Source organism: Ambystoma mexicanum, chromosome 8 (assembly GCF_040938575.1).
Source record: "Ambystoma mexicanum isolate Mex_15411 chromosome 8, UKY_AmexF1_1, whole genome shotgun sequence".
In the NCBI taxonomy this organism is placed as follows: domain Eukaryota; kingdom Metazoa; phylum Chordata; class Amphibia; order Caudata; family Ambystomatidae; genus Ambystoma; species Ambystoma mexicanum.
In genome coordinates this window covers 385,168,525-385,195,743 of record NC_090929.1, presented here as the reverse complement: position 1 = coordinate 385,195,743, position 27,219 = coordinate 385,168,525, and the positions used below count along the sequence as shown (strand labels likewise).

Below are 27,219 nucleotides of genomic sequence, written 5' to 3'. Positions count from 1 at the left end.
CACATAACAGAGGATTGGTTAATTAAGGTAGGCTTACCCTACACAAATGACTGGGGCCCATTTGGCTTTAAACAAAGGTTGAGCCCCTCTTTTGGCAGATCCTCCAAAGACTTCACAAGGAGTAACTCATTTGGACCCTGGCTGGGGGTATAGTCTGCCTTACAGCTTCCGTCAGTGAAGGAAGGCCAGGATTTACAATAGGGAAGCAAGATCCCACCCCTAAACATCTCCTAGGGAACAGAGGGAGATACTGAATTCAGGGGACTGAATGCAGCTCCAGAATCAGTACCCAGCCAGCACACAGCGTGCCCTACTAGGCTCTGCAGCAAGCTTCCTAGGTGGGAAGTCCCAGAGAGTCTCTGAACCAAACCAAGGACAAGGCTGTTGCTTGTGACACTCTCCTCAGTTTTGGGCCGTCAGCCTTAAAGGATGACACAAGCCCAGTGAAGAAGCTAGGAGGAGTGCATCGACAAGCATCAACCAGCATCCGCATTCAAGGACATTTTCGAGCCAGTCGAGCCCGTCGAGCTGCAACCGACTGCACCACTGACTGTTATCACGCCGCAGTCACTCACGCCATCCGAGACGCCTCAACCAGCGATACAGACCCACCAAACAGCACTGAGACAATGATTCCTGACCATGAACCGCTGTGTAGGCCAGCCTGCAGCCGTCCATCCAGCCTTGCTCGCCTGATACCCACAGCTGTCTCCCGCCTTGAACTCTGTCACAGAAGCTGCAAAGAGCCCTGAAACTGACTTGACACTGCCGAACACCAAGAACATCTACAAGCGCAAGGTACATTGTGGTTCTGTGCCCCTGGTCCTTCTGGGAAGGCCCCTAGTGACATTCTATGACCCATTGCTCCCCTTGTGTTGAAACCAAGTATCCTTGATCTATTGAGATTAATTACTTTACCAAATAACCTCCTGTCAGTATCCAGAGTGCATCCTCTTCCCTTCTTGAAACTGTCTGTCCTCAGCATACCTTTACAGGATGGGCTGTATTTTGTAGTGTGCTAGAACTATCTGTTGTTATAATAATATTGTCGATATTTGTATACAACCTTGACTGGATAGTCCATTTTATAATTGGGTAATAATTGTATTTTCTTTGTGTTGCAACTAACTAGCGATCTACGGCCTTGCATAGATAAGTCTACCGTTCCATCCACGTTACCAAAATTCGACAAGGAGGTTTTTAATTTGCTTGTGTTTCCAATCTGTTCGGAATCCTTCTGGTGTACTAGAAGTGTGAGGATGATTGATGGTTTAGAAACCAATATTCATCCCTGGATCACTGGTGCCCCGGAAGTTGATTCGTCACAGTGGACCTCGTCACAAGTGGTGGACCGGATGAAAGGTAAACGAGCCGAGCAGCTGGGGGCTGAAAAATTGTGTGCAGGTGTGGAGGAAAGCGCGCTTTCAGAGGTGTAGGAGCGAGGGTGTCGGGCCTGCAGTCTCCAAGATTCCTATAATTGAGGGTCCGCTATTTGAGCTTTCTTGTACTAGTGATTAATCAGGACAGATAAAGCACTATTGTCGAGGAATACTCCCCCCTCAAAAAGGCAGCAGTCAGGCATTTCTCCTGTATAAATGACTAATTGCCTCCTCTCGTCCCTTTCGGATTCGTTTATAGTTTTGCGAATTTGACTATTTTTTATATTAACAAACGTAGCTGGTACAGAACTCGCGGTATAAAAATGTGTTAGCTTGTTGGACAGTTTTCATATAATTTTAGTTATGTGTGCATCACAATTCCCCAGACATCTCCAGTACTACATAGCTAAATGGGAGGAAATGGCTGAGCGTACGGTGCCCTCGCGGGTGTGGCATGCGCAACGCAAACGTGAGCTAAAGCACAGCAACTAAAAGTAATATTTTAGTAACCGGAGCAGAAAACATGGCGCCATTCATTGGAATGTTCCGGGCGTGTGTTATTATGCTGCCAACTCCTGGGCTTGAAGTGGTTGCTGGGTGTGCCCATTGTTTTGCGTCCAATGCCCTCAGTCCATCTGAGGCACACATAGAACTTCGGTGGCTGCGGGGTTCTGCCAAGTTGGGCACCTTAAAGACGAGAGGAGCCATCCCAACCATTGGACCTCATTGCGGGGTTGCCGCGAAACGGACGAGTCGGTGGCGGGTTTCCGGCAAACCCGTAACAGCTGAACTGCTGCTTGATATCCGCGTGCCAACGGGATATCGCAAGTGGTGGTGTTATCACACTCCATGAAAATGTGGACACGGAAGCACCGGCACTGCTGCTAACGGTGCCAGTGCTTCTGTGACAACTATGCCGCTAGGGGCCTGAAAACCCGGCAGGTCAGGCCTGCGGGGTGATACGTGGCCCTTATCGGCATCGTCCTTCCTGTAAATGGTGGGTCTGATTTGAGTATAATTTTAATTTAGGCGCTTGTTTTTAGTTCCGTCCGACTATATGTGTATGTATTTACTTGCATTTTGCCAAAGCGCTTTAGTAAACAGATGCATATATGATCAATCATGAGTGACGCATTTTTCAGTCAAGAGCATCTTGGAAGGTTTACTTGAGAGGACTGAGAACTAGATCTCAGGAAGAATAATGAATTTGGATATCGGGGGAGCATTCCAAGGTGTATGCACCATGTTATGACATTTTGGATAGTGATTAACTACCATTATTATTGTTCCCAAGCTCTTTGTCTGGGAATGTGGTAACCGAAGTCTGGCCATTACATGATATTTGCATTAGAGATCAGGATTAGGAAGGTGCTGTGCTGCAGCTAAAATGTTGTGCAGCACTGCATCTGGTGAGAGTGCTGATTACAATGGGCCACACTACCCCCACTCTCTCTACCGCACCCCACCCAACTCTCTACTCCCACCCATCCTATCGCCAATCTCTCTACCTCCCACCACCCTAGCAACTCTCTCCCCCCTCTCTGCACCTCCACTCACTCTATCCACACACCCTTCCCCCTTCCAGCTCTCTAGCCGCATCTAACCTGTACCCTCTATTCCCCACCCAACCCACCTCCTCTCTCTACCCCCTTTCATCCTTCCTCTCACACTCTTGCTTTATTTCTTACCCTCTCACTCTGGCCAATTCTCGCTCTTATTTCCTCTTGCTCATCATCAATGGCAGCCTCTATCAATGGCTTCCTCCCTTGCTCCAATCCCCTGTTCATTCCCTTGCACACCTGCACCCCTTAACGCATCCTCCTTGAAAATCTTGCACTCTCCTCCTTGCACACTGGTGCCCATAAAGAACAACAGTAAACGCCAAACCTATTGCCATTGCCAAAGAGAGATTTTTTAGGCCGACACCACTTTGCATTCTGGTTGTTGTAGTCCTTCATTTAGCGTGGGGAAAACACACCCTACAATCATAATATGTTATCATATAACCACGGTCTTTTTGCTTAACATAAGGATTTTTAGATTTCTCACATTGGTTTGCAATGTGCTATGTGCACTTTTCAAATCCTTGCTGTATAGAAAAGCCACACATTAATACATAACGTTACTAAAGTGCAGACTGGGGTCAAATCCCAGCTTCCTGATTCAATAAAGTGTGTGATGTTAGTCAAATCATTTCATCGCACTGTGCCATATCTGCCAAAGTTGGGATGCCAGGTGCATGTTTTGTGTTGTGGGGGTGTCAGTGTGGGGTTGAGTCAGGATCCAGGCATGGGTTTTGTGTTGCGGGTGGCATGGAGGCCACACTCTGGGTGAGGCCACACTCTGGGCATGGGTTTTGTGTTACAGGGCATGGGAAAACAGAGCACCAGTTATGGGTTTTGAGATTTGCCGAGTGTGGAAGCAGAAGGCCAGGTGTGAGTTGTGTTTTGGTAGTCAGTGAGGCCAGAGACAAGTTATCGCTTTTTTGCACGCACAGCTGCTGTTTGGTTCTTAAGGCCAAGTCAAACCCCATGAATTGACCCTACTTGGCTAGATTCTTTTGTCTCGCCCACCACTAGGCTAATACCACGACTACTGTCCAGGGCTTACGTTGACCAAATCAGAGCATTCTGAGAGCTGTAGTCTTGAATTGCTTCAATTGAACTAATTGGACTAATGAGCCCGATAACATTAATGCCTGAAGGCAAAGCTAAGAACTGGCAATGTGGCGTCTCAAGACATGGAGACACCTGTCACCTTACTTTACGCAGGCAAATAATAACACACATTGGCTATGCTAACAGTTTTGGCTTTTGTGTAGGTATGGGAAAGGCATTTACCAGCCACTGCCATAATGGGACTTACTGAACCATTACTAATAACAGATGTAAAATGGGCACATGATGGCAGTGCCCGGCAAACACCCATACATCTATACAGAAGACAGAATGGTTGGCTTTGCCGTTTTAAACAGGACTTCAGTGAAGGACACACACTGCTTATTAATCAAGTGGCTGAAGGTAGACTTGCTTAAAACATTTCTATTACATAAGTAACACATTTGCAACTAAGCCATTGGCCCCCATTGTATGTTTGCCGGTCTCCTGGCAGTAGTACCGCCAGGAAACTGGCAAATGGTAATACCATTACCAACACCTGATCTGCCGGGATTACCGGCAGATTACAGGTGCCGGCAAAGGTAGGTTAATCCCTATTCCAGTGCCATAGGACTCCATGGGGGGATTGACAGTATTACCGACACTGTTAGAACCAGTGAAAGTAATACCGGCTGTTTCTTGCTGTTCAGGTGCTCGACTTACCTCTGGCTGGAGGTAAATCAGGCCAGTCCGTAAATGTGACGGTAAACGGAAATACCAGCAAACTTCTAATGTGGCACATTAACTCTCAGAAGACTGCTATGGGATAACACAATCAGGCCCTTCCTGTGAGGAAGGTTGGGGAGCAATAGGTTTGTCTTGCCTCATAGCCACAATTAAAAATGAGTGATCACACTGGGAAATCTATCTGCACACCAGGTTCAGCCCCCACCCTTCCTTCACAGTAATATCGCGTAACCCTTTTCTGGAAACCGATTAATGGCGAGTCAGCTAGGCTAGCACTGCATACATATCTACAGGAACACTGCATTCTTGCCGCTTGTGAATAGCTAAGCGGCTCGACGGTACACTAACATACACGTTGCCCATTTTGAGCCTGGCCGTGCACAGTTAGCCTGTCATCCGCCCTAGGTTGATAACATGACTATGATTGAGTTGGGTAGGAATGACTTGGACTAACTGCTGAGAGAGACCAGTAGGTCTCCTGTCCATTCCAATATTGGCCCAATATAAATGTCCAGGGTTCTTGCAATGGGTTTCCACACAGCGATCCTATTTCTCAGATGACCAGGGGAAGCACTAATCTTGAAATGAAATCATTTGGTGGTATTATAAGTATTTTACAAAAGGTTTGCATTACATTTCTTCAGTCAATCAGCATTATCCCACGCTTCACTCTAATCCAGTGGTTTTCAAACGGTGGGGGCTGGTTGCCCTAGAGGGTCACAAACGGAGAATGTTGACTTTTTATAATAGCCCAGCAACAATATTTTAAGTCAACGGCTCAGCATAAAACGGTTTGGATACCGCTACTTTAACCAAATGTGTGCAAAGAGTAAAGGGCAAATGTGGCTTCCTGATTGGCTTCAAGGTTAAGGAATCAGAAAGCAGCTAAATTCCTTTACCCTGCAGGTCACTCTAAAACCAAAATGGTACTAACCAATGCCATTTAAGAAGGTACTTTGTTTAATGACTAAGGGGCTCATTCCGGCTATGTTGGTAAAGGTAAGAACATGTAGGCCCTGATTCATGAATAAGTGTGCAGAGATCCCCAAAGCCTGCTCGGATAGAATGACTCTGCGCAAGCCTGTGCACAGAAGGTAATCTGCGCGCTCAGTGTATTCATGGAATTGTTCCCGCAGAGTAGGCCTATCCGCAAGTCGCGGCCGGAACGCCCCCGACAATACCCCACGCAAAGCGAAAACAGCCATATTCACCTACCTTTACGGCCTCCTCCGGCGCGAACAAACACACCCTGTGAAAACTGCATGGGGACCCCCCCAACCAAGCCAGCACCTCAGCGACACTGCGCAGGGTCCCCCATAACTGCAACCAACACCCCTAGAACATGCCTACCGTTTCCTGTAACTCATGTCATATTTTTGTCAAACTGGGTGCACACCCCCATAAACCGTCCCTGCACCCCACTATGCTGCATATGTGCACCCCTAAGTCCGATCAGAATCCTGGCTCCGTTCACGCACCACTAAATCCGACATGCAAACTCACCTTACTGTGGGCAGTTTGCAGTCGAGATGTTGCACGGTCACGTCCATGAATACGCTTTGTCCTGCACATTTGTGGGCGTGCTATGGACTGCCTGTGGCCCGTCCCTCGAAAATGCCCACATTTTCCCTTGTTCTTCCTCATTTTGCATGTTCTGCCCCTTACTGAGGTCCTTGTGCAGGCCACGCCCACCCCCTGCAAGGAGTCTTGCGCAAGGCACTCAACCGTTTGTTGAGCCGAGCCGAGCCTTACATGAAGTCTGCGCAAAGTATGGAAAACTGGGCGCGCGGGCGATTCCATGAATCGACAACATGGTTTTGCGTGCGGTTTGGCGTGCAGATTCCCTGTTTACTGCTTACCGTGCGATACATTCCATGAATCAGGCCACTAGTAATTTAAAGTCTTGTTAGTTTTAAAATATGCGTAATTATAAATTGGGATTGTGCATATTTATTGCATGTGGTATGTAGGAAGTAAAACAAGGGGTACATATGGGCTATTAAAGCCTTGCATTATATTCTGTGTACACCATGTCGTAACTATTCCATAACACCCCAAAAATTTGGTGGACGTTTAACAACAGGCTTTTCAACACTGCAAGGCGAATCGCAGAAAAAATATTGCTTGGTAAACTAACACTCCACTGTGATTAGTGTTGTGCCAGGCTATACCACTGGTGGTATTGCAGTTACTGATGGTAAGGCATACACTACCATTGGTAATGCATTTACCACTGGTGGTAATTTTGCCACCAGCCTTACCTGGTTTTCTCTTTCTGTCATTGGTGGTATTGCACCTCTTATTGTAAATATCACTGATCATAATTGTACGATGCCGACCGTTTAATTAATAGTTACCCACATGTTTTTACCTTTATCACCATACTCAACGGGGGGGGGGGGGCCCTAAGTCACAGCTTCACGGTATCGTACGAAAATAATGTAGTGTCCTGTGTCAGGCGGTGTGCAGGTAAGCAGGAGACATGTAGACACTGGTATGCAGAAATATGAAAGTTGCTTAATTGTTTCAGGGTACAAGTAAGAAAGGGAGGTAGGAAGCTATATGAAACACATCCTTTCCAGTTGATCTCCCATCCTGTCAATCCCCAACTGTCACTGCTGGAACCTTGAGCACACATGAAGGTTCCAGCTGGGTAAACATTCTGTAGCTTGCAATGATGCATTGCAACAAGCTCTATACTACAAAAAATCAGAAAAAAAAGTGATAATGACAAATTCCCATTATACTCTACAAGCGGAGCGGGGGCTGCAGGGGTGTTCGCCGCTCCCCTTGCACAGTTTAATGGGTTCGGGGCTTACGGTGGTGTCCACCGCGGGGGACAAATGAAGAAAATCCCAAAAGCTCAACTTTCAATATTGCAACAATTCAGACACTTAATTTTGTAACTCAAGCTTTTGGGATTCGTTTTTTTTAACGTAGATCCGGTGTTGTCTGCACTCAACTCCATGCACTGTGACTTCTACAGAACCTCACTGGCATAGCAAGCCATTAGATGTTGTGTTATGTTATGCTATGCTTGTTATTTAGCAGGAATTTCTTCATTTCTCTCTACCTGGACTTGACGACTCCTTCAAACGGTGCGGCTTGCTGTCGCTCCACCCTCTCTTCTCCTCTGCCCCACCCTAAAGGGTCAGAGAAGACTCTTCCTGCCTCTGCAACAGCCCACATCCAGCTCAGCCCCCATTAAAACATCTGCACACGACAGCAAAGACAAGGCTCATCCTAGATTTAGAGAACCCTAGCAACATAATAGTGGCCTTCCACTGTCTTTAGTGGCCCACTTCCACTCATACTCAGATTGCATGTTGCAAGACTCTGACCATGACATGAAGTGCCACCCAGAGCCTGGTCTGAACTATTGGGCCACCTTTGACAGTCAGGAGAAAACCATCATTTCCTTCCCTCCTACCTTGGATTTTGTCTCTGTTTTCATCCATCCACCTCCACAGAGGGAGGATCTGGCAGGTACATGCCCAGGGATTCCCATCCAGCCTGAATGACGCAGCGGAGGGCACCTTCTGCAAAACACTGACGTCCAGGACGTGCAAGTCGTTGTTGTGCAGAAGCAGCTCCTGGATTGATGGTAACAAACGAAATGCACTGGGATCCAGGCTTCTAATCCTATTGTTACCCAAGTTTAATGTCGTTAAGCTGGTAAGAGGATTAAATGTTTCTGGTTGCAGGTACGTGATCAGGTTAAAGCTTAGATCCAAGTACCGGAGGCTTTGGAGGCCTTGAAAGGCTTGTAGGTGGAGTTGGGATAGAAGATTGATTTGTAACTCCAGACGCTGCAGATGGTCCAGCCTGAAGAAGGAGCTGGGCCTTAATGCCGATATTGCATTGCGTGGCAGTAGAAGAGCAATGGTGAGTGGACTGATATTTTCAGGGACATATCGCAGTCCCTTTCCAGTGCAGTTTACCCTCCCAACGTGGCAATTGCAAAGCTCAGGGCAACAGGAAGAGGGCACGGCTAGTGAAAAAATGAAGATCCCATGAAAAAGAGATAGCCTCTCCAAGAGATCCATGTGTACGTGTGTCCAGGAACCAAAGGTCATTTCAGCATTAAAGACAAGGTCGCCCATAAAGTGCAGCCATGATCAAACAATGTAGCCAGTCCTTGAAGTCTCTCTCTCCACCACCACTTCCGGGTTGGATCCAATGACTTTCCCCAGCTGATCGCCGGATCAAAGATCAAATCCTTTTTGTGCTGCAATGTTTTCTCGCGTTCTCTCCACGCGGGATACACCTGCCTGCTATCTTCACATTCTCGAGCATGCTGAAGTCGCCTGCCTATGTAAATATTAGCATATCCTTATCCCACGGTTATCCTGTTCCTCTACTTCGCGCTGTAAAGCACTGTCCTTATCCACGCTCTGCTCCACCCATTCCACGTAGCGCTTTGGTCTGCCAAGAAGTTGTTGAGCACTGACAATAGAATGTGGCTATATGAAGAACTATTTGAGTTATGCAATAGTGTGACATGACCTCATTACCTACAAGTCCCTAGTCTTTTCAGCAGTGCAAACATGAATTGCGTATATTTGTGCTCACAAAGGCCCTTGCATAGGAACCGATGTCAATCTTTCCAAATCTGCCATTTGAAAGGTACAATCATGATAAAGTATGAATACTTCAAGATGATTTTACGATTTGCCGTAGAAAATATGCCACAGAAGCACAGGAAAGAATGAGAAGCAGTTAAAAAAAAAGAATCGGCAATGGCAACAGTTGTGGCTTTTGTGTAGGTATTGGATAGGCATTAGCCAGACACTGACGTCATGTACTTACTGGCCATTAACGGTAGCAAATGCAAAATGGTGTGAGTGCCTGGGCATATGATGGCAATGGCTGGCGAATTCTGATCTATTACCTATACACAACCAAAACCTTTGACTGTGCCAATGCTTGTTTTTATGCTGCACTACCACTGTTTATTGCCTCAATGTTCTATTTATTATTATTTATTCTGCTCTCCTCTGCTCCACACTTTCCACTCTCCCCCTTCCATGCACTTTTTCCCTTTTCCCTTTCCCATGCACTTGCGCGTTCTCAATGTCACTGGGATTAGTAAGATCGTTGTGTTGTGTTGTGTTCTCCCCTGTTACCCTCCCTTGCCTATTCACGCTCTGAAACACTTGTGTAGGAGCGTGATACAAATAAAATATCATATCTTATCATTAGTTATGGAATCACTTACTGCTTATAAATAAACGAGGTAAAGTCACACTTGGTTAAGACATTTCCAATAAACTAGTAGTACATCTACAACTCCAATTAAGCCATTAACCCGCAGAAGACTGCTTTGAAATAACAGTGGCAGGCATGTCTATGCAAAGGTTGATGTTACTGTTTGATAAAGCGAGCTCAAGGCCAGTGACCTCATTTGAGGGCCAGCAGGGGTCGCTCCTGTTACCTTGCTACTCCGGTGGTCTCCCTTGCTACCCCTAAAAAAAAAATATTTTTTCATTATTTTTATTGAAGCAACGCCATGTGGCTCTTTGTTTATAGAGAGACTGGCTTTCTTGTGCAGGCCTCTTAAAAAATAACAGCGGGTTCCACAAGTGTAACACTTTGGGCAGTGACTCTAAATAAGAAAGAATAGGAATAACAAATAATTTGTCTTACTGGAATTCTATACAATAATTGCTAGACTCATTAAACAGATCCTCCAGGATATTGCGGCATGAAATGGTAAATTTTGCAGCAGGAAATTGCTAATTTTGCAGCACAACCCTTTATTTATTGCAGCATTTTTGTGGCACATTTGTTATTCACTGGAGGTTATAAGATTACCACATTGCAGGAGAGAGGGAGTGGGCAAGGCTACATGAGAGCCAGGGTGTCATTATTTGTGCTTTTTGTATCAATTTAATAGGAAGAGCCCCAGATATCTGTGGCTTGGCAGAACAGTGTTTGTTTTGTCTAAGTGTTTGTTTTAATGTGCATGCTTATTTAATATTATTGACAGTATTGATAATTATCCATTGTAATGCTGAAAATATTCCCCCTATACCCAAACCCCCACACGTCTCTCTCAGGAACACACCTCACATGTCTCAACAATTGCCCATCACAACCTGCATTCCCGAACCTCTCACTCTGCCCTATGCATACTCACGTGCTCTGTCACACTACCAAGTCACAATTTGCATTCCCCAGTCCCTGCCACACTCCAAATCATACTCCCAACTCACACCTTATGCTCCCCAATTCCTCCCGCAGTTCGTCATTCTTTTGTGCTACTTCTGCATCGTGCATCCTTTCTCCCATTCCATTGCACTCTTCTCTCATCCTTTCTCCCAATCTGCAGCTTACTGCCTCTTTCCGGCCAACCACTCCCTTTGTTCTTTTTGGCCTACTGCTCCTCCTGAGCCCACGCTACCCCTATTTTCTGTACTTCCGCTCCCTCTCTGATTTCTGGCCTGCCACCCCTCTGCTTCCTCTCTGCTCTCTTGCCCACTGCTTCCCCCGCTGATCCACTGCTCTACCTCTGCTTTTATGCCTACCACTCCAAATCTCACCCATTACCCCCTCTCTCTCTCTCCTGTCCCTCTAATATTGTGACCATTTTCAATTTTTAAAGTGAGCCAACAGCGGTTCATAATTTTGCTGTGGCACGAATAAAAAAAATTAAAAGAAAATTGCATGACCGAGTCAGGAAAGACCCTATCATGTAGTGACACCCACTGTGTGCCTATTCGAAGCATGTGCATAGGGTTGCCTACAATTTCTGCACATTTAAAAGCACATCTTGTTTGTAAATTGGGGATGTGCTTTTAAATGTGCAGAAACACCCCCGGATTCGCACAAAGGGGCGAAAAAGGCCATCTGAATGGGCGCACATAAGATGCGTCCATTCAGAGGCCATAGTGGGTTTTGTGTGTGCGCATTTAATTTCTTGAGTCAAAAGTTTTGAGAACCTTGCCCCTTGTGACTTTTTTTTAAATTAAACTGCTGTTTTTGCGCTTTAAAAAGAAAAAAGACTTTGCTGCATTTTGCGGGATCGCAAAATCGCTTTAAGCTGGAGGGTCTGATTAAAGGTTGATTACAGGCACACTACAGGGGGTGAGTCACTGATTTAGTATGTTCTTAAACACCCCAAATTCACAATGCAGACAAAAACATCCAAAAATCATTTAGAGTGGAATAAGCATCCATTTCGGACTATGCATTTTGCTTTTCGTAAGTTGCAGGTATAGATTGTTTTTTTTATGCTGTTGTCTATGTTACGATCATCACAAGATATTCCATCTCGGTGTCCTTAGTCACTTGACAAAATCCTTGTGCTTGTGTACAGTGTAGAAGTATTTGACTATAGCACATAAAGTGGCCCTTGATTTCATTCTGCCACAATTAATGCGTTGTTGTAATGTGTCTACCTTTTCGGCCCTGCTGTTCAGGGTGTTTGCTTGCATGTATGAGATAACAAGGACCCAGAGTACGGCATTCTGTGTGAGTGCGCTGCTTTCCCTGCACTACTCTAAATTCTTTAATAGAGAGTTATGAACCCTCCAAATGGTATTTGTTTTGCCACCCTCTGAATCCTGAAAACTAGATCCACACAGGCTTGGCTGGCCAACTTTGAACCAGACCTGCAGATGAACTGGCCTGCTCTTAAATCTCAGTTACCAGTTTAATCCTATCCACTACAGAGTGTAATTTGCTTTCCGACTTTGAGAACATGCATACATGCAATTGCTCATTTTACTATAGCCGGTACGATAGCTATAAGCTGTAAGATAGCTCAGTGGGTTGAGCGCTTGGTGCTGTGTTGTGTGTGTGTGATCTGTAGGTTGCAGGTTCAAATCCCAGCGGGGCCAACTCAGCCTTTCATTCTCTGAGGTTGATAAATAAACACCAACCCAGGCTGGGTGATATTGAATGTATATTTGTTCTAAATAAAGCATTTAAGTGTAAGTGCTATATAATAACACATCATTATCTGTTGTCCTTGGATTTCTGCTTGCATTCACAGTAATTTGGTGATATGGGTCTATAAACACTGATGTTAAAGACACATGTGGTGATCCATTCTTGTATGAAATGTACATCACATTACAGTGATGTTGTAACCATATTTTTCGTAGTGTACTTAGGAACACTGCTATGTGATGCCACTCCCTGTTTTTTTAAAGTGGTGAAAGGTTGTGTTCCTTCACTTCCCATAATGTCACTTCAGGGTGGGGTCAAATGACATCACTTCTTATGATGCCATCAGAGGTCAAGGGTCGTGTGATGTCACTTCCGCTACCCCTGGCATTTTGGTCAAATGATGTCCCTGCTCAAGGCGATCATAGGTGGGTGTGTTTTGAGTGGTGGGGGCAGCAAGTGTCTAGGGATAGCCATAGGGTTCACAATGGCCGTTGGCAGTCAATGGGTGGGTAAATATTCAAACAACACATGCAAACTGTTTGTCCCTCCTCATATACTATCTGCCCCCTAGCTGTAGTCCAATGCTATAGTTTTGAATTACATTTTGCACTTTAGCGCCACCTAAAAAGAGGAGTTTGGGGCTTGGCCATTAAGATTCAAAATACTCAAGTGAAAAGTCGTGAAGTGTAGTAATGCTGGGAAGAAAAACAAAAGGGGAGGCGAGTTCTTCGGGGACTTTCGACAGGAGATGGAGCTCAGTGTTATTGCTCTGAGTGACTTTCAGGAACAAGATGCGTACGTTTTCCCCTTCCCTTAACCATTGACGAAAAGGACAGATCTCTCCTGAAGATTCCAGAAAAATATTAGCTGAAATGGCAAGAGTTGTAGGTGAGAAGGCCTGGAGCTCGCTGCCATTGAGGAAGCTTCCCACAGAGTAGCAATGACTCACATTCATCCTGCCTCAGGCCGCTTACATGGGAAGCACAGGCGAATAATGGAGGAGTGTGCACGCGCAGTTTCACAGCCATGATGGAACAGGTCAACAAGATCAATAACTTGCCAGCTCAATGATCCGTCGAAAGGAACCGAAAATTCATCAGATATCTTGAAACATACCGAACAGAGTGCTCTTTCTTTGCCAATAGAACCCAGTCTAAAATGAGTCACAACCAACACAATCAATGAACATGGTGCTGCTCAGTTCCCTTAAAAACATGTTTTCAGGAGTGTTGAGGTTACTATGCATATATGGGGAATGTGAAAGGCAACAAACTGGAAAATCTACAACCATTGGGAATACCTATATTAAGCTAGAAGCAATGTGTCCTATGGTAACAACAATTAAAGTCTACATAGGTAGGGAATCCCACGATTATGGTGCAGAGAAGCAAGGCTGTGATGCAAGTTTGGCAGTAACAGTGTAAAAGGCTGTTTCTCATTCCACCTAAATCTGAGTACACATAAGTAGGCAGTAATATCGCCAACCTAGTTACTGTAAGACGTCCACCTGTGGACATACATCAACACCACCTCCGGCAACTCAAAAGCCACATATATTTAACGCTTGATTATGAGCATGTAAACTGCCCCAAAAGAGTTGGAAAAGAAACCCCAAAACAGTAGGTATTACCTTCACCAAAAAGGGGGGCGATGCATTCAGCCAGGTGAAGTAGAACAAGTCACAGATGCACGCAGTAGGGCATATCAGGGCAAAGCCTACAACAAAAACACTCACCAACCGCATGCAGGCTCAAACAGCAGCAACATTTGAACTAAAGTCCCTCATGCTCTTCATGCACAGACAGCAACACAGCTATAGAGGTGTAAAAGCAAGGAAATATCGGGGCTGAGTACTTCAAAAGGAAACACACCAAACACAGGCTATAAAGATTCACAGATCTTTTAATACTGTGCAGTTACAAAGAAACACAGATCTCATACAGATAGCTATCTGGCTCTCGACACCCCGCAATGAGTAACAGCCCGTCAGAGTACGGAGGGAGAGGTACTGGACATCTAAACACTCGCATTATTTATACATATCCTGTAATATTGTCCAGCCCCTCTACAGATTAATAATCTGCGGTCTAGAGGTTGCGTTTCCAACAAGTTACAATGGCAAAGTGTATTATGGATTTAATCAGTGAGCCTTAGCACATATCCCTTCACAATGTAGTTCTGCCAGTGTCCACGGTCGACATTTACACAGTATTGTCCTCGATGTGTATTTGTGGATGAGGCTTGTTAGTGCAGACAATCCTTAGACCACAAGCCATGCTCGGGGCAAGGTCTCATTACCTAGTCTAAACATTTGGCCCTCGAACAGTCTAACCATTAACAAGATTCAAAGGTCGGGAAGGCTTGGTTACAAGTTAGAAACACAGTCCAGCATTGTAGAACAAAGAATCACATATGAACAGAAATCAAAATGGCGGATGATCCTAAAATGTCAGCGAAGTCGATCTAAAATCGGAACTTTGCAAAAGCAACTAGGCTTAGGCCAATATACATCAGAAGGAGGTACAATATGATTTCCCATTTAACAAACCCTCCTTTTGGCCTAAGCCAAGCGCTAAATTACTATTAGTCACTTTACGAGTAACTCCACGTCTCAATGTCCATACAACCTGAATCACAATCATCAGAGATATCAATCGCCATGAGGTCTGTGACAGAAATTTCCTTCAACACAAATTCATTGGTCATTCTTTCCAGTGCGCGTACCTTTTGTCCTAATGTTCCCATAGTCTGTGCACAACATCCCCCTATCACTGAACACATGGCAGGAAGACATTGTATACAGAAACAGCAGAACAACAGAATACCCAAAATAAACAATAAGACCGAAAGTAGCTTCCATCCCCAAGATCGTAAGAAGTCCCAGAACCAAGCGCTAAGATCCCAATTTCCCTCGGGAATGTGCACTTCTGAACTAAGGACTGCAGATTTTGTATAGCCTTAAAGATGGTTGGGGAGGAATCCGGTACGAAAACACAACAAGTGGACCCCACTAATTTGCATACTCCACCACACTCAACCAGGATGTCGTCTAATGCCATCCGGTTCTGTAGTGCCACTAACCTTATCGCTTTCTGTTCTAGAGTCATGTTATAGAGTATGTCAGTGGTCTGGTTGATAGTTCTCTCCAGTACTCTCGCTAGTCTTCTGATATCCTCGGAGTTTAGTATTTGTCCCCAAAAAGGTACAAAAGATTTTGCTACGTCACCCAGAACTTGTGAGGAAGTATCGCCATTCTCATCCCGCCTTAGACGAGCCTTAGAGATTTCGATGGTACTTGCTATGAATACCCCTGGTAACAGAATTCCTAAATAACAGGTTCCCTGCCAATCCCTAGGTAGCCATGGGAAAGCTTCATCACCGCAAACAAAGTAGACAGGTTCGCCTACATACAAAGGTCTGTCCTCACTGGTCAAGTTCGCAACCCTTGAAATCACCCATTGACTGAGTACCATTCATCTGTATGCAGAAAGAAACTGAATTGGGACTATGGTTAACAGTGTAGGAAGGTGGCGTGGCATCCATATTGCCTTTAGGAGCCATCTTGAAAAGAGATCAGAGATTGAAAAGGTTGAGACAGTCTATCAGAAGGCCTAATGGAAGCAACATTAAGCCTGCTTCTATTTGCAAAAAGTCAGCATCCTAGGGGCGTTAGAACTTGTCTTTCAAATTCGTTCAGATTTGTTCCATCTAAATTCCCCGAGATGCTATCGTTCCATCGGCCAAAGAATAGTGCCCTTAAAGAAGCATAACATGCAGTAGTAAGAGGCAAAGGATGAATACACCAGCCCAACCCCTTGTCTCCATTTTGCGGTAAATGAGAGCAGACCCAGCAATTAGACCTGTTCAAAATGGCATGTGTTGCATTCATTATAAGCAGTAGTGTGTTATTGTGGTAACTCTGTCTGTGCTGAGAGTCTCTAGGAGACTGCACGAAAGGTGTAGATACAGTGGGTACATTTTCAGTGAGTAAAAGTGTTTTGAGAGAACGCACTTCTTCCATGTACCAAAATCCCAAAGCAATTACTATTGTGAAACCGGTTAACATAATTAAAAGAAAACAATGTGCTTTAAGAGACCATGTATTCAATCGTCCATTGTCCATACTGGCCACACTGTCATTTGTTTGTTCCCTACGGGTGGAGGTGGTAGCAGACATTGTTCCTTCGAAACGAAAAACGCCAGAGTTCATTAGCTGGCGATCTCCTGATCGCGTGTTTTCTTAGTCCTTCCCTATCCCTGGCCAACAACTTTCCTTTGTATGCAAAAGACAGGGCAAAAGACAAGCCCTATGGTGATTTTCCTGGTGGCACAGCTGAACCGTGCAGTAAGTCTAATTCCATGGACGCAGATTGTACCTTGTGACTCCTGGTACAGTATGATCTGCGAACAACGTGTCGTTGCTTCCTGATGGAAGTGGTGAATTTGCAACAGAACCTAACAGTGGTGAAAAAGGATCTGTAGGAGAGTGTGGAGATGAAGCGGATGTTTCCCCAGGCCCCATGGGCTCAGGGAGTGTCTCAGAAGCACTCTCAGTACTGCTCAATGCTGAGTGATCGTTGGGAGCAGAGCAGGTAAGATTCACTGTATCTTCTGTATCGTGTGGCAAAGGGAAGGGAATCCTCTTGACATGCGACGCATGTATCCAGTGCCTCTTTCCTTCCACCCGAAACACCGTCTGTGTAGCTAGGAGAACCTGGTGTGGGCCTCTCCACCGGGATGCGAGACAGGATGCTGGTTCAAACGCTTTCACAAGCACCCACTGCCCAGGTCGGACACTGTGACCTGGCCCCTCACACTTTACCGGAAGGGCTTCTCGCACCTGTTGGTAAATCAAATACAGATTTTTAGTCAACCGGTCACAGTAGTCAGAAAGAAGTACATGTTCAATATCCCTCAGGGCCCGAGGCTTTGGGACGTTCCAAATGTTAACTGGCCAACCCATGACCACCTCGTATGGGGAGAGCCCAGTCTTAGTTTGTGGGGTGGTGCGCATTGACAGTAACATTATCGGTAAGGCGTCCGGCCATTTCAATTTGGTGCCGGCACACGTCTTAGCGAGCTTGTTTTTCAAAATTCCATTGTGTCTTTCTACCAATCCAGCACTCTGTGCATGTCTAGCCGAATGGAACCGTTTATCGATCTGTAATCCCGCGCATATCGACAGAATTACAGCAGCGATAAAATGTGGACCATTGTCCGACCAGATGACCCTTGGCAAACCAAGCCTAGGAAAATATTCCTTAAGCATGGATTTCGCCGTTGTCATTGCCATAGCGTCTTTCAAAGGAAAGGCTTCAGCCCATCTACTAAAGGCGCAAATAACAACTAATACGAAATTAAAATTGTTACAACGCTCCATTTCAATAAAGTTAAAGTGGATGACCTCGAAGGGGACAGAAGGTGGATCAAAACTACCCCTTGGTGTTGATGTGCCTTTTCCCATATTGTGCTGTAGACAGATCATGCAACTTTGGACAAAACGCTCAGCTGTTTTCGAGATTTTATCGTTCACCCAGACGTTTTCTAACATTTTGCAAACCTTTCTTGCACAGATGTGGGCGGGCCCATGAGCCATTGCGACCATCATGGTAATGTACCCGTCTGGCAGCATCCATTTTCCCTCTAACCTATCCATCTAACACCCGTCATCATCCAACCTCGCCAAACCCTCAGCCCATTGCTTAGTTTCTTCTGAAGTGGCATTGGCTTGGATATTCTTTACAGATTCAATACTCTCATCTATGGTACAAACATTTGTGGCTTCCCTTGCAGTGTACATTTCTGAATAGAGATCAGTGGCAGTTTGTTTGGCTACCTAGTCAGCGAAAGCATTCCCTTTTCCTACATCATTTATGATTTTCTGATGCGCTGCGCATTTCATGATCGCTAACTGAGTGGGAAGTGCAAGTGCTGAAAGTAACCGCACTGTCAAGGAGCCATATTGAATCTTCGTTCCATCTGAGGTCAAAAAACCTTGTTCTGCCCAAAGTCTACCGAGGTTGTGAACTACCCCAAAAGCATACTGACTATCAGTATATATGTTTACTCTAAGCCCTTCGCAAAGTTCACAAGCTCGAGTCAATGCAATAATCTCTGCGGCCTGCGCAGAGTTATGCAGGATTCTTTTGGTTTCCACAATCGTGCTTAGTGTGGTGATGGCATAAGCAGCCGTGGATGTACCATCTGGAAGTTTGAAACAGGAGCCATCGCAAAACAGCTCCCCTTGTGGGTCGTTCAAAGGTGTATCCTTCAGGTCGATTCTGCCTTTAGTCTCTTGCTCTGTGGTATAAAGGCAGTTATGTGACACTTCGTCACTGCAAGCAGTATCTTGCGGAAAAGGTAATAGTTCAGCTGGATTCAATACCCAACACCTTTGAATTTGAATGTGCGGTGCGATCAAGATCAATTTGTATCTCATTAATCGTGCGGAGGTGAGGTGTTGTGTTTGTGTTCTGTTTAATAGAACATTTACAGATTGAGGTACCAACAAGGTTAAAGCATTTCCTAGGACCATACCCTCGCTCTGTTTTACAGATGCAACAGCAGCAGCGACAGCTCTCAAACATATTGGCAAAACGCGTGCAACAGGATCAAGGGCAGAAGAAAAGTAACCGCACGGCCTATTCTTCCCTCCATGTTCCTGAGTTAATACAGCCAAAGCACATCCATCACGTTCATGCACATACATCTCGAAGGCCTTTTCATAATTTGGTGTGCCCAAAACTGGTGCTGAACACAGTGCAGTCTTGAGCAGATCAAACACTTTCTGGTGTTCCAAGTTCCACGGCAATGGCAAAGAAATGCCCTTCTTTGTCAAATCCAACATTGGTTTAATCACTAGTGAGAAGTTGGGGATCCACTGCCTACAGTAAGAAGCCATTCCTATCAAGGCTCTGAATTCCTTTTGTGTATTTGGGACAGACATGCTAGAAATGATTTTAATCCGTTCAGGTGTCAACCTTCTTCCCTCCTTTGAAAGGAGATAGCCAAAATAGGCGACCTCCTGTCGACAATATTGAAACTTTTTGAGTTAAGCTTTATGTCCATGTTTTGCTAGGTGAAGAAGCAACAACACGGTGCCTTCTTTGCAGACACTTTCTGAATCAGCAGCTAAAAGAAGATCATCTACGTATTGAAGCAATTTACAAGTGATAAGCAACGCAAGTCTATCAAGTTGCTCTTTCAAAGCCCTACTATAAATGCTCAGACTTTCCGTGTACCCCTGTGGTGCACGGGTGAATGAAAACGAGCGTCCCCCTAGGGTGAACGCGAACAGGTATCTGCTATCCTTGTGTATAGGAACGCTAAAGAAAGCATTCTTAAGGTCTACAACACTAAAGTGAGTAGCAGAAGCTGGGATCATAGTTAGTATCGTTGTTACATCAGGCACAATAGGAAATTGTGGAGCAACAATCTTATTGATAGCATGTAAGTCAATGATAAAATGAAAAAGAATTGCATTATCACCTTTCTTATACACAGGCAAAATTGTACTATTGCACAAACTACCTGCAATTTCTTCAATTACCCCACGGTGTACAAAATCAGAAACTATACACTTCAAAGCTTGCTCACCATCAACCGAAATCTTATACTGAGGCATACGTGGCAACTTTACTCCGTGTTTCAAAATTATTTTAACAGGCTCAATTTGTAGAACACCGACATCATTGTCATCAATCGGCCATAAACACTCCGGAACATCACTAAATTCTGGCGGCAAAGATCTAGTCAGAAACTGTGAGGCAGAAAGTTGCTGTGGTGAAATCGTCAAAAGCACTCCATCGAAGAACAATGAATTACCGCATTTAATTCTTTCAACAGATTCAACCCCACCAAATTCTCTCCGCAGTTAGTTGTCAAAAGAAACGGACAGGGATCCGTGAATGGACCCCGTGTAATCAGTACCGGCGAAGAAACCGGACTAACCGCTGATGTACCAGAACACCCTACAGAAACATTGGTTTGCCCTGACAGTGGAAAGTTTGGAACCCGTGAATGGTCAATGGAACACTTCTGTGCTCCTGTATCTATCAAGATTAGATGTTTCCTATTTCCCACTATCATTTCAACGTAGGGACCTTTCTGATTAACGGTAATAGGCTTTGGTTCCAAACCCTGCTTCGGCAATCCTAGCGAAACAGTATATCATCAAAAGGAAGATCTTCAGAGAGATATGCAGTAGAAGGATGATCAAAAATGTTTCTATTATCCACACTCGGTGACTGATTGTCTTGTGAAAAGGCTGTGAATTCTGAGAAAATTGGCTTCTACCAGCACCCCCTGCCCCAGGGCGGCCTCTGGATTGTCTACCCATGATACCAAATGTGTTATTCGACCTCTGCTGGAGGATCAGGCATTGTGCCCGCCAATGACCCTCTTGTCTGCAATAAGCACATTGGTTCGCGTGTACAGGACCCAACAGCGTTTTACCCTGTGGAGCATACTGTCCCCTAAACTGTGTATTACCCCCTCTAGGACCTCTAACAATCTGTTGCTATAGAACTTTCATTTTCAGGTCTCCCTTTCTCTTTTCGATTCTCTCTTTTTCATTATTGACTCGGTTTTCATAGTACTGAGCCATATGCAATACTTCAGACTGAGACTTAGCTTGCCAAGCGCTCTCAGAAGTCATAATTTGCGACTGGATGTCAGGCAACAATCCACGCACAAAGTTGTCTACAAATAGTCATTTTCCAGACACTGTGCTCAAATCCTGTCCACTGAAATCTGAAAACACTTGTTCAAACCGATTAAAGAATTCAGTAGCACCCTCAGACTTCCCTTGGACACAAGCTGTAAGTTTGTCCCAAACAATCCTTCTCTCAGGAATTATGGCTTTTAGTTTTGTCACTATTCTATCAGGCAAAGTCAGTATTACCTGTGGCGGTCTCTCGCCAGCTGGTCTAGCTCTATCTTGTCTAACCATATTATTGCATGTGTCCCCTAACCCTGCTGCATCGTCTACAGGGCTAATTTGTTTCCATAAATCAATGGGTAGGAGCACAAGAAATAGCAAATCTATATCACTTAGAGTAAATACTGACGACTGCAAGACAGATTCTTTCTTTCTAATATCTGGGATGGATTGTCTAATGGTGTTCACTTCCTGTCTTGTGAACAGGACGTGAAGAAACTGTGATACATAATGAGCAGGAATGTCATGAGCAGCAGTTCCTGCTGCAACATTAGCTGGAATCTCAACTTTTGGGACAAATGTCAGCGGAATCTCTCTCAAAGGCAACTGAGAGATAGGAAACTCCGAACGCTCACTGAGCAACAGAGCTAAACCGAGTGCTAAAGCAGCTGATGGAGTGTCAGATGACAAAGCTCTCTTATAGATATTCAATAATTCTGTGGGACAAAAATATTTTATTTTTATACATTCATCCTGCAGGTATTCTACCATAACCTGTTTCACTTTCCTCTGCATTTCTGGCGTATAATGACTATACGTGTCATATACTTCTACGGGAGATATCGACATGTCTGAAATCCATCTAATCGCATCTATTGTGCAAATTTGTATTTCCTCACTCATCGACTTATAAAGAGGAAGGAACAGTTTCTGTACAAAAATAGCGCTCAAACTATCACCATCAATTTCTTTATTCAGTTACCTTTCCAACTCCCTTCTATGCTCAAAAACCCTCTCGACGTGCTCATATACTTTCTCTGCAGTATCTCTTGAATATGCTAAAACATTCAGATCCCTCAACCCCTGTGGGAGATCTACATCATTCAGTCTGTTCCACATTACGGATAAATGAATTCCTAGTCCTTCAATAAAAAACATTTTTCTCAGGAAAACTTTCTAGATTAGAGAGTGTGGCAAAAACATCAGATTGTTCACCCTTCTCCATGCACTGTCTAGCCCATACAGTCAAATCGCGCTTTCTCTCTTTAGAGACAGTATTGCGAGTTACAATCTTTGATTCCGCTCCCTTATCAACTGCAAGCAGAACAGAACCACTCGGAAGAGGAAGAGTAGACAAATCTTGTACAATCGGTTACAAAGGTGCTATCACTGGTGCAGAAGACAAATCTACCAGGCCCGTAACAGTAGGCAAAGGCAAAGGTGCAGGTGGAGGAGCAACGATAGGAGGAGGAACAATAACCGGAGGAAGAGGAGCAATAGGAGGAACGATAGGAAGAGCAGGAATTACTACGGGAGGAGGAACGACAGCAGGAAGAGGTAAAGCAACAGGAATGGGTAAATACGGAGGTGGTGCAGTGGCACCAGGCCTTCGTTCATTTAAAAGCTTGTCAATTAATTCATCAGACACATGAACATCTTTAGAATGACATATTTTCTGAATACAAAGTTGAAAAGCCCTATCCATATTTCTAACTATGACTGTTTACTTTGATCGTACAACAACGCTTTTCGGCATTGGACATATGTTGGCGCGCATGTTTCTCTCTACTTTTAAGTTGCTGCCTAGCTTTTTTCTTCCAATTCTGTAATACATCAAATGCTGCAGGTCTAGCTTTTTTCTTTAATAATACAGACTCTAAATATTATATAAGAGGAATCTCAAAGCCACCATTGGTTGGCCACTGAAGTTGTCTGTGCTAAATATCATTAAACACTACACTACCAATGCCATGCTTACAGTACATAGTACAAGCTGGCGACCCCTCTTGTGGCGCCAGACGGCTAAATTCCAAAGATTGTCTGTCTCTACGGAATAATGCCGTAAAGCAGGCAGACAATTTCTCAGGCATATCAGATTCCTGGTGTTACCTGGTCAATAATTGTGCTCGCAAGTACAATATGCCAAATCAAATTATCAGGATACTTAAGAATCGGGTCACCACTCACCTGATCAAAGAACAAAAGGAGGTCTGATCGGATTACTAAGGACAACTAAGGACCCTTGTGGTTGGTGATTTCGACCAAACTGGCCACCTCGATATATGGACCCTCGTCAAGATGCCGTCTCGGACCACGGGCTCACCGTCCAGGGATAAGGTCATGCAGTACTGTTGAGGTATCGCGTCTCATCCAAGAAGGGGCCCCCTTTCTCACCGTCCGATCCTGGTCCGATAGCCACATCAACACTTCAACGAGATGGCATCAACCTTGAGGGTCCCTATTCAGGCGCCATCTGTAAAAGCAAGGAAATGTCGAGGCTGAGTACCACAAAAGGAAATACACCAAACACGGGCTATAAAGCTTCACAGATCGTTTAATACTGCGCAGTAACAAAGAAACACAGATCTGATACAGATAGCTATCTGGCTCTCAACACCCTGCAATGAGTACCAGCCCATCAGAGTGAGGATGGAGAGGTACTGGACATCTAAACACTCGCATTATTTATACATATCCTGTAACATTGTCCAGCCCCTCTGCAGGTTAATAATCTGTGGTCTAGAGTTTATGCCGAGTTCACATATAGCTCATACAATAATATGCACATGGATTACATAGGTTTGCATTTCCAACAAGGTACAATGGCAAAGTGTATTCTTGGCGTTAATCAATGAGCCTTAGCACATATCCCTTCACAATGTAGTTCTCCTAGTGTCCACGCTCGACATTTACACAGTATTGTCCTTGACGTGTATTCGTGGATGAGGCTTGTTAGTGCAGACAATCCTTAGACCACAAGTCATGCTCGGTTCAAGGTCTCATTACCTAGTCTAAACATTCAGCCCTCGGACAGTCTAACCATTAACAAGATTCAAAGGTCGGGAAGGCTTGGTTACAAGTTAGAAACACAGTCCATCATTTTACAACAGAGAATCACATATGAAACATATATCAAAATGGCGGATGATCCTAAAATGGCAGCAAAGTCGATCTAAAATCGGAACTTTGCAACATGGTATTCTTTGCAGAACGACTAGGCTTAGGCCAATATACATCAGAAGGCGGTACAATATGATTTCCCGTTTAACAGAGGGTCCAACACATACAGCAGGTTCGCCGACCATGCATCCCAAGGGCGCAATCGCCCTGGGCCCTTTTTAGACAACAGATCATCACCCTGTGCTGCATTGATAGTGAGTCCAGGAGACACCAATTGACCAAAATCCAGGCTCAATGACCGAGGGGCATGAACAGAGCACAGCATTTTTCCTCCTCCCACTGAAGGTAATGTCTGTGATGCACTTCTGTGGTACATGCACCTACAAGAATACAGTGGCAATGCTGCATGGCGTGCCAACCCCACCTTCTCTGGGAATGCTGTATGGCGTGCCAACCCCCACCTTCTCAGATTACTGATGCATGTGCTTGATGCCATGCTGGGCAGCACAACTAACTCCCCATCACCTCAGGATATGATGCATCAAGCCATGGTGTGATGTTCCTTGCCATGGCACAGGGACACACACACACACACGTGTCTAAGCAGACAATCAAAGGGAAAGAGGGAGGTGGAACAAAGAAATGGGCAAAAGGGAGCAATGGGTGTTGGAATACAGTACGTTTCTGCCTGGCTAACACTTTGGTCCTCAACTGTTTCACACCCACATGTCCTTGTCCTTACCCTAGCTTGCAATGGGCACAAAATAAAATGTCACACCGATGGTCAGAGCAGGCCATCATTATTACATGCTGGAACATGTGTACCAATTGCAACAAAGGGGGGCAACAGAACTACGAGTACCAAAGGCAAAAAGTGAACTGAAGTTTACCAAAATTAAAACTGTCAAATTATCAGCTGTACATGCACCCACAAACTCTACTGGTCCCCAAAAGGAGAATTTGCTGGCACGCATTGTAACGGATTTTAAGGCACGGCACACCCCATCCAGGGACCTCTTCCACTGACACTGAAGGTGGCGCACAATAAAACACGCCTTTTTATTTGTATTATTTGAACCGTGGGTTCTTTTTTGAAGAGGCACCCAACCCGTCTCACACACACCTTAGCAAACTCCCCGTGTCACAGTGGACCATGAAGCTGGTGTGTAACAAAGAAATATTTATTTATTATTAGAATTCAAATGAAAAATTAGAGCGAAACAAATTTTAGGGCAGCAATCACCAGTGTGGTGAGAATATAATGCAAAATTAAAAAATGTTATAAAACAATTAATTCAACTTTCTGATAACAGCTACATAAACTTTACATAGAAATGGAAGAAAAAATACTTTTCACAATTATAGATGACACTTATCTTATGCACTCCCCCTGCAACACTCCCCCAAACACCTGCTAACTGAATTCTGTGTGGATGGAAGGCAGTGGCAAGGAGTCAGCAAGAAGAGGGAAAATCGTTTTTTAAATTCGACCCACCACCCCAGAATGGGAGGCCAAAAACGAAAAATGAAAACCTTCAAATTGAGCAAAATAGCATTTTAGGGTTTCACTGGTTACTTAGAGATCAGTTTACATTTGCGGTAGGATAGATAGGATGGACATTTGTGTGGCTGCACTAAAGAGACAAGGAAGCTTACAGGCTACTGAGCAGGGTACCAAAATAACATGAACATAGGTGAGAGAATCGAATTTGGGAGGAAAACAATGGAACAAAAATCAAATGTGGCAAAATTGCAATTTCTTATTTCATACGTGCTTTAAATTGGGAAACAGCTAAGAAAATGGGCCTAGCAGGCAAAATCGGTTTTGAGATGGGAAACAAAGACACAGAACAGATAGGATACTGAGGGGAAGGGATGACTCTTATGGGACGGTTTTATGTTTTTTTTTAATGGGAAATGCAAGTCGGATTTTGAAAGGGAAGTAAAATACACAGGTAAAATCGGTTTTGTCAACACAATGATTAGTTCCACTAAGACTATATTTTAAAGACTATAATTGATAAAGAAAGGCACTTGTCATGAAGAGGTTGAGTTCAAATTACAACCAAATCACTGTGAATCTCTTTATTGGGGAATTAATTTGAGTTATTCCAAATGGTACTAGGGACTTACACAGGTAACTGTAGGAAATAAAGAACAAATATGCTAACAGATATGAACATACACAGATTCATCTAGGGAAAAGGTGAACAGAGGATACTGGCAATTTGAAAAATGACTATGGTTGTTATGGGATTTTCATAGGGTTTTGAACAAAATGCAAGGTAAAATAGTGGGATATGCAGTTTTTGGGTACTGAGTGATGGGATACTTACAAGGCAAACTTGGGGTTGGTAATTTGGACAGCCAGCGGGGTCTCTAGGTGGCGGGGCCAAGGATATGGTCACAGGCAGCAGAGTCAAGAGATCTATGTACTGGGTCAGCTGGGCTCTCCTTGTTGGGAACAGCTGGGCAAAATCTGATCACTGTGTACAGCGGTATGGGTCAGCTTGGTAAAAAGGTCAGGTCACTGGATTCTCCTAAAGGGGAACAGCAGCCTTTTCTCCTTTCTCCCTGAATTATTGGGATGAAGGTGGTTCTGGATAGGTGGTTCTGCCTGGATCTGGGTCAGCTACCTTTGGGCATGGTTCTGCAGTATTGGAATCTTGCAGGGTGAATTTTGAATGTTGAAGATACCTATGTCTCCGTGTCTACCTCTTATATAGGCTGAGTGACATCATAGAATTTCTACAATATGGGCGGAAGAATCCTGGACTTACCCCCTGAATAGGATAGTCCAGGCTATTGGGGGTGCCTCCTCACC

The 27,219-nt window shown here is 44.5% G+C and overlaps 1 protein-coding gene across 1 annotated transcript in view; it reads right to left on the bottom strand.

Annotated features, from left to right (window-relative positions):
- Nucleotides 1-9,066, bottom strand: part of LRRC26 (leucine rich repeat containing 26) — a 30,396-nt gene extending 21,330 nt beyond the window's left edge. The window contains exon 1 of the mRNA XM_069609854.1: nucleotides 8,154-9,066. Coding sequence (XP_069465955.1) covers nucleotides 8,154-8,826 — 673 coding nt within the window. The 5' untranslated portion in view covers nucleotides 8,827-9,066. The remainder of the gene's footprint in view (nucleotides 1-8,153) is intronic.
- Nucleotides 9,067-27,219: the final 18,153 nt, after the last annotated feature.